The sequence below is a fragment of the Falco biarmicus genome, chromosome 7 (assembly GCF_023638135.1).
Source record: "Falco biarmicus isolate bFalBia1 chromosome 7, bFalBia1.pri, whole genome shotgun sequence".
Taxonomy (NCBI): Eukaryota; Metazoa; Chordata; class Aves; order Falconiformes; family Falconidae; genus Falco; species Falco biarmicus.
The window spans coordinates 6,343,297-6,356,423 of record NC_079294.1 but is presented as its reverse complement, the minus strand read 5'-3'; the positions used below and the strand labels follow the sequence as shown (position 1 = coordinate 6,356,423).

General features: G+C 41.1%; 1 protein-coding gene across 3 annotated transcripts in view; it reads right to left on the bottom strand.

Annotated features, from left to right (window-relative positions):
• The window catches only part of STON2 (stonin 2), a 76,337-nt gene that overhangs the window by 56,021 nt on the left and 7,189 nt on the right, over positions 1-13,127 (bottom strand). For 2 of the 3 annotated variants that reach the window (XM_056347270.1, XM_056347272.1), the window contains exons 2-3: positions 2,279-2,489; positions 1,583-1,837 (exon numbers count right to left, since the gene is read on the bottom strand). In XM_056347270.1, the coding sequence (XP_056203245.1) occupies positions 1,583-1,837; positions 2,279-2,366 (343 nt within the window). In that variant the 5' untranslated portion in view covers positions 2,367-2,489. Of the gene's footprint in view, positions 1-1,582; positions 1,838-2,278; positions 2,490-12,877; positions 12,997-13,127 lie in introns of all 3 variants that reach the window. The other variant, XM_056347271.1, reaches the window with a different exon arrangement.

Sequence of the window (13,127 nt, the reverse complement as noted above, 5' to 3'; positions counted from 1 at the left end):
CTTCAAAACTGCAATGCTTTTGGAAAGACTCCTCTGATCACCTCTTTTGGATATCCTAGACCTCTGCCTACAACCTAGCATCCCCTGTGACTGAAACCAAGAGGCAGTGCTTCTGCTAAGCACATACCTTAAGACTGGGCCGCATCCCTTTAAGGATGGGAAATCAAGTAATAGACCGTGAAATTAGTTTTACAGAAGTCTCTTTGTTATGACTAGCTTTGTTTAGGCTGAGAAAATATTTTTCCCCCCATTTAATAAGAAGGTGCACTTCAGAGTTTTCCAGTCAACAAGGACATCACAACATCAGGAAGAACATACAGTGTCAGAGTAACCAACAGCTCCATTTGAAAAAGTATGTGGCTGTATGAATAAAAGTAAGGATTAAATTTAGTAATAGAGAGGTAGAGCACCTCAGTTTTACAGATTTAGTTACAGGTGCTCTTCCTTTTCTCCTCATCACCAGGATCGGTAACATTTACAAGTTAGAAGAATAGCCAACAATAAAGATAAGATGGTGTTAAGCAGATCTTAAGAGAAACATCTTTCTGCTTGAAGATTCACCCACTTCTCCTGCACAAAGGTCTAACCACCATCTCAGACTAGCCTGTAGCACCCATAAAAAGAGCAGATGGAAAACTCCTCAGTTTTACCCAAAACGCAACCCAAAACCACCAATCCAAGTTTTCTGACACAAGTACTGTTCATGTCACGGGGAGTATCTGATAGACTCAGTGAGCAGAGTAAAGCTGCAACTCTTTAAACTACTTTAATAACTAGTAATGAAGTGGAATTAAGAGCAAATCTCAATTTAAACATGAAAAAGTAAACTAATGTTTTTTTGAGCAATTACTTCGTAGCCTGATGTGAGGAGGGACAGAAGTCTGTTTGTACAGAAAAGCTAGAAGTTCATGTAGTTCATTATCTGTTAGCATAAGCTGAAGAGGCAAGCCAGAGCCTTTGCATGTGTGTTTAAATTATATGAAAGAACTTTTACATTTGAAGAAAAGTGCATGCAGTCCTGGAATTCGGCTTAATTTCAGTTGTCTTTGCAATTATCCAGCTGCTAAATCATAGCATGAAAGGACAGCAGAAAGTACCGATGGGCACTGGCACACTAGTTGTTAGTCTCGTTAAGCTTCTGGCAAAAACCGCATGGGGACTATGAGCAGATAAAGACTATGAACACGGAGGTCAGTGATCACCGTTCTTTCCGTTCCAGATTAGAGGGACAAACATGGTTCAGACTGTTCAGATGGCTGTTCATACCTGCATGTAAGAAATGTCACTACTGAAAACACAACTATGCTGTTTTCCCATGAATGCATTTTGGCAGTCTCCAGGGTCAAGGCATAGGTGGAATGAATCATAGAAGCCTTTCGTTTTCTTCATGAAAAGAGAAGTTCAACCCAGAACAAAATTATGAGCCCTTTTTGAAACTCTGATAACATCAATTGTGTTAAAATACAGTACAAACTAGTCAAAGTTCAGCTTTTCAGAAATCAAAGAGCAAGGAAAACATCCTGTAGCCTCTCACTGTATTCTGTTATGTTACTGGAATGACATTTTCATGCATTTGCCTCACCTGCTTGTGTGTTGGTCGATGAAACACTGGTCCATGGTGCATCTTCAAACTGAACCCAAGCACTGATGGATGACGACAGATCAGTGCTGGGACACACATGGTTCCCAAGCAAAGCAGCATCCACCTTGGGTTGGTCAGCTGCATCTTCTAGCTCTGTGTGGGAGAGGTCTTGACATTCTCCATCCACGTTGTGGTTCTCTTCTGAGGAGGTTTCTGAGGAAGAAAAACATTTCTCCAGAGGCTCCTCAGCACTGCCTAAAATAGAGACAAAATAGAAAGATAGGTAGGACTCACCGTTACTTCATGGGTTTTTTTTATTGAAATATCTAAAGTTTTCCATTAAATGTAGGTAGAAAAATTTCCTTCAACTAAGGTAGTATTTAGACTAACACTGGGTATAGTTTTACACTCAACTATAATAGGTGCGACTTCCTCTACGATTGGTTGGATACTGCCTTGAATCTCAAAGGACAGATCCAAACCCTGTAATAGACCTATGCTAAGGAAATCTCACATTAAAAGAATATTTTACATTTTTGGCCCAAATTCTATTACATAGGGACAGCAGGAGATAATTATACCTGTGCACATACTGCTTCCACTTAGAAGACAAGCTCTGTGAAGCTAGATACATGACAGCAGATGGTCTAATTCAAACAAGGTCTCACAAGGTTCAAAGAAAATCAGATAGCTTACCTCGGGGGGTAACAGGGAGGAGCAGCTCATCAGCGAAGGACACCCACTCAGACTGGTGGGAGGCAATGACACTAGACAGAGACGTCATATTCGCAGCAGGCTACTCATCTTCACTTGGGGATTGTAAGGAGAAAGCAGAATGGAAGAGGTACGGTGAAGATGAGCCGCTAAGGGAAAACACCTCCTTTGCCCTTCCTTTTCTTTTCAAGTGCTGTTAAGATAAGAAAGGAGTAAACTATGTCTTTCAGAAAATTAAATGGGAGAAATGAGTGCCACCATTTTAATAATACAGAATACTAAACCAATTTATATACCACAGGCACAGTACTGTCAAAAGTACTGCCACCTTTGAAACAGGAATGTCACCTGCATCCAGGAGGGCTACACTTGAGCAACTCTTTGATTAAAGTACTGAGGGTCTTCAGACATCCTCATGTTACAACAGTCGAACACTAAAAACAATGTTTTATTCCTTATTCTGGGAGCCATGCTTCTCATAACCCCAGCAAGTGAGGTGATGAGGAGATTCTCCCAGTTTTAGCAAATTTGGTTATGATGTAACTCAATCCCATCTCCAAGACATCAATCAGCATGTCCTTGCCCACCTTGCTACTTAAAAAGTCTGATCCTTCTCAAGGGCAAGCAATAAGCTGCATGGCTCATTACCAGTAATATTAATGAAGCTGGTTCCGGGATGGGTTGCCCATGATTCTCACCATGATCTGGGTATGAAGGGATGACCCTCTCAGCTAGCTGCACTTACAACTCTGCCCGCATGACTGGAATTTCACGTTTTCATTTTAAAAACCAGCGTCTTAGATCTTGTCTGGAGGTAAGCATGATTTTGCTGTTGCCCAGCAAATATTTTCACATGCACAGCAACTTTAATTAGCATGCACTCCAATAGGACTTACTCCACACAGATCTAGGAATCTGCTAGGTGGAATGGGGCACTGCAGAGTGCTCTGGTTGTTGGCCAGTAACTGGGAAGATCAGGTGCAGGGAGAGAAATTCCCCCTGACAAGCACCCATGACTGCCTCAGATTTGCAGACCACTTAAAAACTCTCAAGAGGACTATTGCCTCCTCCTAGGGAAGCTGTGAATTCCATCCCCTATTATCTCAAGCATTGAAGCTGTTGTTGCCATGGTATTCAAGTACCAGAAAATACTAAAACTCAGACTTGGTTATTTTCAAGAGCTTGAAGTGGCATCTCTTGGCCTGCTGTCTCTCACCTAACTAAAGGTGGTTTTGGGAGTGAAATCATGTTGGTGTACAAGAACGAATACTTCACTGAGACTTCTCTTTACCCTACATTAACAACATTTAGGTCCAAAGAGCAGACTGATATTTAAATGCATTCACTCTTTAAGAATTTTCTGCAGGAAGTAGATCATTAAATGGCTTCCAATATGATTATTCTCTTCAGGGTCACAAAGTTGTTAGTCTGCTGAAGGCAGGTCAGCAAATAAAAGCTGCATGAAAAAGCTGAAAATTTCAAAAGTGTGAAGTCACAAACCAGCCTGACACCCAGAGAGAATTCACGGGTTCATGTTCATTGTATGAAGATTAATCTTTTCAAGCAGAATCAAGCAGAAAATGTACAGTTTTCTGCAAATGCAGAAAAGGATTCCTGAAGACAATCCTGATGGTGAAGTGCAATTTGCCAGAAGATTGAGCCCCTGTCTGTAGACTTCCCAGAGCCTATGGCCACCCCACAGCCAGTCAGTCACCTTGCATCTCTTTCCCTTGTTACACAACCAATTCCCAAATGCTGGAGGAACAGCTGCATTGAACCTCATCCCCTTTTCCTCCACTCCCACTCCTTCACGTGGTGTGGGCAAACACCCTTGCCCGCCTCGCACAGCACCCATTTTGGGTGCTATTAGCAGAAACTACAAAGCTAAACATTGAGGCAAGCTAAGAAAAAAAGAATAATCAGATGTTTAGGGTCACTTGGATACCATAGGAGGGATGAAGAGGATGACCTCGGTAACTTGCTTTCTTCTGTGACCAATTAAACTGTTTGTTTTGGGCATGTTTAAATAGCTGTAACCAAGCCTTCTTTTCCCAAACAACTGAATACTGACGTCTCCTTTCTCCTGGAAAAGTCCTGACAGAATCATGAAATGGCAGGAAATGAAAAAAGAAAACAGTTTATTTTGCCCTTAATGCACAGGGACTGCAGTAGAGCTCCTTTTCTTTAAATGTCAAGGGGAAAAAGCCCCATGAAAAGCAGCAAGAAAATGGCCTGCCTGAGTTGTTCAAATATGTGGGAAAATTACACTATTATTTCAGGATGAATTTGCTCTTTTACCCTACTGCCCTGTGACAAACTTATTTTTCTAAATCCACTCAGTACCAGACAGCAAAACATAACACCTTAACATGGACAGTGAGAACCACGAACCCAGACAAGCATCAGAGCACTGTGCAGTGCAGCACAAAGCACATACTGCAGCTATACAACTTCCCCACAGCTGGAATTTTCTACAGACTTCCCAAGTTTGGTAAATAAAAGATTGTGTTGACTTATCAGGGTTATCACAACTTTTAGACAAGCAGTCTGAAAGAAAGTCAGCCTGAGTAGATCATAATATCAGAGATGCTCAGAATAGAGGCACTCTGAGGATGCATGTATTAGGATAAAAAAAAAATATTTAAAGGACAGACTTTTGCATTCTGTCTGCTCTCACAAAAAAGCATCAATCCCACCCCCGACCTAAATGTCTGTACAGAATTATGAATCATGTATAGCTAACTCCTGTGCAGACTATGTGGAAAGGATACAACTTCACCCCCACATTATTTTTCACCTCTCTTCACTTTCCAAAATCCTCCTTAGAAAAAAGCCTAAGCCAACCCCACTGTGAACCAAGGAGCCTTACCCAGCACAATACCAACAGCATCATGTATTCAGTTAACACAACTGAATCTGCAGAACTACTACAAAAGTACACGTCTCCAGACTCGTACGTTTGTACATCTCCAGGCTCCATATTTGACACTGTGGATAAACCCGAATCCTCTCCATAGCAAAGCAATCAACACCTGCTATTTCAACACTGCATTGAATATTCTGCAAGTAAATTCTGAAATCTTTCTTCCTGTCCTTCAGACTTCTCAAACATCCATGGCTATTCCTAAAGAAATAGATTTCAGAGCCTACAAGTACTAAGGGAACAAATGGACCCTCTGTAGTCCAAGTAAGCTACAGTTAAAGCAAAAGTTTATGCTGTAGAGCCCAAGCAAAAGGAGGCAGAAACACCTTTCTTGGAACAAGATATTCCTAGGCCAGGCCAGCATTACACCTTTCTACATTAACGGGATTTGGATCTGTTTAGATTTTGTTACTTCTGGATTTGTATTATTAATGTGCATTAAACTTTTGGTGCTGATTTGGTTAAAAACAAAAGTGAACTAATTTATCAGAGTTTTGGTAAAAAAATTGTGAATCAAAAGTTTGTTTGTTACTATTACACAGTAAATACAAGGCAACGCAGATGTCATGCATGTTGACCCCAACGATCCCCACCATCAATTCCAGTGCAGTGACTTGACCATGAGGCAATGAAACTCTTTAAGAAGCTGAAATTTCTGCTTCAGGTGTCCCTTTTTTACATTACAGTTTCACAGTGGGACATGTAAATCTGAGTGACAAGGGGGTGTCAGTTATTTACAGTTCTCCAAAGGGCAGAGATCATAGGCATTTCTTCTTTGTACAACTCTACTCCAGCAACAGATGAAAAGATGTATCACCACCTCTCTCCCTTTAGTTTGCCAAGCCACATGTGACACAACTATCTTGTGCCAGAAGTCTCACACTCAGCACCTTGTACAATTAGCCCTCTCTTTAGGTGGGACTTTTACACACCAGATGAGTACAAACACCAGCAGTAGTAATGGCTCACAGCACTGCTGTGAGACACTTCAGAAGTATCTGTATGGAACGGTTTTTGTAAACATACCATTTAAAGTATTTAATTACTCATGTTTGGATGGCAAACTCGAACATTGTTTCTCAGTATATTTCAACTCAGTTTAAAAGAAACAGCTTAGCACAGTTAACCATTTTAAGCACTAAGGGCAATTTCTCCAATTGCTTCAAGTTAGATACATATAATGCATGCTGCAGTAGGCTTTATGACTGCTGCCCAGAATCAGAGATTACAGTTGCACGGAAAAACAGAAGGAGAAAAAAATAGAATAAAAATTGAGCGGATTAAATTCAGGTTTTGTTTTGCAAATATAGGCAGCATCAATAGCAAGTTTGTGCTAAATTTATAGACTAAGTATATTGCCTTACGTGGCAGCAGCACACTGGAAAAAAATCCCATAATCCATACAGTGATACTGGTTTTCTTGCTTATACATGCCCTTAAAACCCTGGGGACCTAAACATTAGTTGGTTACTGTACTTTGCATTTGGTTACTGTAGGAGACGATGGAAGAGTAAACAACTAGACAAGCTGTTAAGTTCCACATAGCAGAACAAGAAACTAAGACAAAGGGACAGTAAAAAATGAGCCTCTGACCATGGCTTTTGTTGTAACAATCAAGTTTCACTAACACCAGGAAAGTCTCAAGGAAAAATATGTAATTTTATCTTGATCACGTGTTTGGCAAACCTGTACAGACAAAACAAAGTAGCATGAACTGAGGAATGATTGCTGCCTTGGGCAAATCTCCAAGTGAGAGAGAGCTCACAGCTCTTCCTCTCAACTTGGCGTGTAACAAGCACTGACCATCAGCACATCATGACCTGAATAATAAACAAACTCCAAACTGGAAATCGGTTCTCAAGCATCAATAGAAAGTCCCAAGTACTTCAGGGTGCCACAGCAAAAACAAACCCCAGTGACAAACAACAGGAAAAAAACCCCAAAATTTGAGAAACCCAATGAAATAAAGGAACTGGATTTGGATTTTATTATTATTTCTGAATTTAGGCTCAGGCCTAAATGCCTGAGCTAAGATTACCTTATGAATGACCTAGATGATGACAGGAATGAAGTCATATTCGGTTATTCAGTTATTGCATTCTTAATATTGTCAGTCCTATTTTTTCCATGTGTACAGTTCCCCCAGCTTACAAATTGCCCCAAGAAAACCTCTGGTAACATCAGGTTTTAGACCTTATACTGGTTGTAGCTACTTTGATTCATATGTGCCTTTATGTAAACTCCATGACTATAGATGTAGCTTAAGGAGCTCAGTCGCTACCTGGTGCACGTCATGCTCACTTGCATGAAAGCTCTCAATATGTAAGGAAGAACCAGGGCTCAAAGGGACATCCTTTGTGAAACTCCTGCAGCCTCTCTGGAAGCAGGGATGGCTTTGCCCATTACAGGTTACACCTAAGTGTATGGTAACGAGAGCTTTGATAGTGCTCTGTCCTCCAAGCCTGGTCAAACCCACTTTGTGCCATTACCAGGTAGGTCATTACTGCTGTCCCCTGGCAACTTCAGACAGAGATGGAGTGAGGCAGAGTGTGGTAGTAACAGTGCCTAGAGCCATCTGGCATGCTGGACGACAGAAAAGGGGTGAGGGTCTCCCTGAGCACAGGACCCAGTGCAGCCACACCAATTAATGGCCATAACCAATTATTCCAACAGATATGATCTGTTTAAATCCACACTGCAGGTCAGTGGCAGCAGCAGCGTTACAGCTGACGTGACCTGGAATGCCCTTATTTTCTCTAGGCCACAAGAACCCAACCACAAGTACACATCCCAGCTTTGCTAGAAGCTCACATTTCCTGAGAGTAAGAGGAGAGAGCCTGCAGGGGATGTGTTGGTAAGAAAGTGATAAGCATCTCCCTCAGGAATATTTGTGTCAACGCTACTATCTGAAAGGTCAACAGCTGCTGTTTTCTCTATGCCACAATTTGCCTGCCACAGAAGCTCCTCTGTTTTCCAGACAGACACAGGGAGAGAGGGAAAACACCAAAGATGTTCTCCTGCAGGCAGTACCAGGGTATTTAGGCAGTTCAGAAGGCAATGGTCTCTCTCCTTCTGCCAAGGCCATGCCTCGGAAATACTTCATGGGTTCTGGATGCCTCCTAATGACAGCTGGTCAGACAAGATCCTGTTTAGAGGGATTCAAAACCTGATACTGGAGGAAAATTGTACAGCCTCTTTCTCTATTCCTTGTACTTCCCAAATTTGAGAAAGGTAGAAAGGCACTATAAAAGAGCAGCAATACAGGAAAAGAATGGGAATCTTTTTTTTTTTTTTTTTTTTTTTTTTTTTTAATTAGAAGTAATGTATAACAGGCAGAAACCAAGGAAGCATGCCAGACAAAATGTTTGGCAGTGATAGTTCACATCTCCAGTCACATCAGGAAAGTAGAAGCTCTACATTTCAGGACTACAAATGTAGCTCACTGTGGGTCCATGATGCATTCAAAGTGTAACTGAAGCCTCCAGTCATGCATTAAATCTTGAAGGATAATTTCCCAAACTACCAGCCTTCCAACTCAAACTGAGGCAAAGATCAGTCAAACACTTCTCTTACCATATAGAGCAACAGTGCTTTAGAACTAGACTGGGAAAAGATCACTGAGGGGGCAACATGCATTGTTTAGCAGAACATTTGCATCTCTAAAATCTCGGCTTTTTTTCCTAATCAGTATTGCACAAATAGGAGAAAAAATAAGCAATACACTAATTTAAGGGCTTGACTTCCAAAAGAAAGTCCCATTAATTCAGAATCACTTCACAGATCATTTTTTTCCTTGTTCAGCAAAGTCCTGTTGGTAATAACAATAGGCAACAAGAAATCTAAATGCAGTACAGGGGAGGGAAGTTGGTAGCATCCCCTTAGGAAAGGGTGGGTGCACGATCGTCACTACTCCTTGTCTTCTCAAGGCCTCCATGAGGCAGGACTCCAAAGCAGCATCCTGATCCCAGAATTCCACACCTGACCATTACGTGTGTCACAGCTTTTCTTTGCTTCAGGATGGTGAATTTGCAATAGTCACAACTACTGCACAACGCAATGCTACAGTAAGTGACATTCCAATCCACAGTATGGAGAAGAACTGGGTTTAAAAACTGGCTGCTTCTTTCAAACCTGAAAAAGTGAATCATACAAGGAACATGTTTTTCAGAAGAAAGCTCCCACTGAGCACCCTGGTTTGCACATCTGATATCGATGCTTTCATATGTTCTTGTCTAAATCGTGCACAGACAAGCCAATCACATGTATTCCATTTACCAAACCCTCCAAAGCTATTGTACTTTACTTGCTGTTGTGATGATTATCAAGGTGTGTTTTTTGTTATCTCACTGACATAAAAAGCATAACATTCTACAATTAATCACCCTTGAACCAACTATGTCACTGCAGCCTGGCATCACTGAAGACAGCCATCAAGAGGTGAACCCAGATCACAAAGGCTTGTTCATATCTATCCTTCTTCTAAACCACAACTAATGACAAAAGAAACAGGGAAGCGAGTGAGCGATCGTAAGTTTACTGGAATATTATGCCGGATGATAAACACTCTTCTAGTAAACACACATCCTGGCTTGTTTGAAACGCCATCCTGTTCTGCCAGGTACTAACATTCCAGCACTGCCTGTATGTGTTGCAACAAATCACTGCTTTACAAATATTCACCGTACAACTCGAAACCAGATCCTGCCTCCATTAGTAAAAAGAGAGCCAGCATAATTCTTCCTATGCCTGAGGACTGGTTTCAACTGCACAGATGAAATCAGGGCTTTATCTTCTGAATTACAACAAAGTTCATGCTAGAAGTTAGGTGAAAAATCTGCACTGAAAATGGAGGGCATAATTAGTTACCATCAACCAGCATCAGTTAAACTCATTTTATACTAAGAAAGCTGGGGGGAGGGGAAAGAAAAAAAAACCACCACCAAAGAAAGAAAGAAGTCAAGCCCTCAAACACTAGTTACATTCAAGACAAGGGAGAAACTGGATTCTGTAGACAGAGATGCTTCACTGGAGGCTGTATGCCTACAGAGAGGATAGGCATTCATCTAGCTGAGCTGTGAGTACGCACAAAACGGGAGAACAGATTCAGAGCAGTGAAAAAACCACAGAATCCAACTGTGAAAGCATCAGGAAGACAAGGACTATTGAGGAAGTGATACAGCCCTGAAAGAGCGAAAAGAAATTTTCCTGTGCTGAATGTCGGCTGGAAAGGGAGATTAGGAACACTGAGCAAGAAAGCAGTTTTCTGTTCAAGCCTTCTTTGTATTTCCATATAACTAACAACCAATATATATATATGTCTAAATAGCTTCTATATAACTGTACTTCTATGTAACATCTTTATAACTTCTAAGCTGTATCAGCAGCACCTTTCCAAGGAATAGATTTTAAAAAGGGATTTTCATTATATATAACAATCTAAAAAGATCTCCCTTATAAAGGCAACCTTAAAGTGTGAGGCTATCTCCCAGTTTAAGGAAGTCCTGCTTGATTATTTAAAGCCAGACAAAAAAACAGTACTCTGGAAGAGGTATCACAGGGAACAAGCCTGCCCTGGCAGAAAATTCCTTGGATGATCCAACTGGTCTTTCCTCGTTTCCAGTGTCTGGGAGAGTCAATTGAGATTATGCAACATAGTGTGACACCAGGACACTGCAGCCCTTCAGGGCAACCCACAAATATCATGTTTGTTGTCACTCTCTATTTTAGACACTCTAAATATAGGCCCATTAGACTTGACGGTGCTGTTAGTTCAGCATGACTACGCCTGTTTCAAAAGGATGAGAAGCAACTCTAGAAAAAAAAAAAAAGCTTGAGCAAAGATTGAATTTAAAGGGACACAGTATATACATATATATACACATACTACTACAAAAACTATATATGAAATAGAAAAAAAGGTCTTGACAAGTCAATTTCATACACAGTACAAAATAGTTTGTTTGCAACACTGTTGTCTTTTGTGTCTAATTGTATTTGTCTAATTGTCAGAACAGAGTAGGAATGCACGGTATACTAGCATGATGTAGAACAGAAGGTATGAGAAAATCCTTCATTTTCTGTTGTTTGGGTTTATAGTTTTGTTTGGTTTCTTTGTTTTTACTAACACAGGCTAATAAGTGGTGTTAGTAAAAACAAATCACATCTCGTGCCAGAAAAAAAGCAAACCTGTTTTGTAGTGTTTCTGTCAGCAGGTCCATACCTAGAGAGCAGGGTTAGTAAGATGACAATAAAGGTAATATTCATTCCTGAGTGTTGCTTGCTCATCTCTGGAAGTTCACAGGGAACAGAACACAAGAGGTGGCTTTCCTCTGGTGCATAGAGGGAGGGCTCTTTGCTGAAAACAAAGTTCAGAATACTCTGCTTTCTAACTACCAACGCTTTGGCATCATCTGGTTCAGCAAGCAGCAGCTGCTCATCTTTATGGGACTACCCCACTGACAGCTAGCTGTGCCCGTCAGACAGCAGGCAACCTTGTACGTTCCAGAAGAGGAATCCAAGATACATTGCCATCCATCTACATGAGATCATGCAAGTGCTGCTGGGGTACACAGTGAGAAGCAGACCCCTGCGGCATATGGAGGCAGCAAATCACTCGTATTTTGTTACACACTTGGTATTTTGCTGTGGAAGCTACAAGAGGAGCCATGACAAGTCTGAGTATCAACAGCAGGAAGCAAGACCAGTTGCACCTCATGCTCAACAGCATGAAATAGTTAATACCAACATTATTGTACTGCTTCTGTGAGATGTTAGTCTTTTAATCTGACACAAAAGTCCAGATACAAAGCATTCAGGGTGCTGACAAATATGCAGTATCATACATTGAAATTCATATGAATCAGCTCCACAGAGTGTATCACAGTCCTTGGTTTCACAGTGCCTGAAATGGCTCAGTTAAAGTCACTGCACCAATGCACTCGTGAGGCTATCAACCAGCAGGTCATAGAATGATTAAGAATTCAAAAAAAGACATGGACAATGGCTAATCACTCAACAGTTGGGGCATATTGTCAAAGTAAACTGTCAAAACTGGAATAGCAAGGAGCACTGCACAGCAGGTACACCGACGGCTGTGCAGACACGCTGGGGAGAAGGTGCCCCGCAGACCAAGCTGTTTGCTGGGGAAGCTTCTGCGAGGGCAACTCCTCATATACCTGGCTTGAGCCAGTGGCACATAAGTGCTGTAGGTGTATGTACTTGCACATGGTACATAGAATCTAAACCTAAACAAACTGCTATTTATAGGTGAATGAAAAAAACTCCAGTTTTCACGCAGAAAAAGGAATGTGATTTGATCTTTCAAAATCCCATTTTTTGAGGATATAGAATAATTTAGCTGGCTACATCAAATCAGTACTCTTAAAAAAACCCCAAACAAATAACAAACAAACAAACCAAGGCAAAACCTACAGTGAGACATTTCACTATTGTTTCCTTCTCAGACAACTAACTACAGTTTCAAATAGCAGACATTTATTCTATCATTAAATCGCGTACAGTTTAACTGCATTAGGTGACCAGCTACTGTATATATCTGGAAGTATGCTCTACTCACCTACACTTCCAAATTATGCATGTGGAAACTAAAAGAGTAAGACAAAAATCACATGGTATGAGAAATGAACTTATGAACATACTCAGCTCTCAGCTGGACTTGGGTAATGCAGTATCTTTTCTCCCAGATTTTTAGACAAGAATTTCGTTCACGTTACATTTCTGAGTGCTGTCAAACGTTGTGTAATCCAAAGCTAATTTTCTGTAAAGGAAAGCACCAAGTCTGGTTTATGCTTCACCTGTTGTGTGTCATCCATGTGCTTTAGTAGACTAAAAACCCCCCAAACCCCCCCAACTCCAGCCCTCCCTTTCCCACCCAAGCCCCCAGAATTT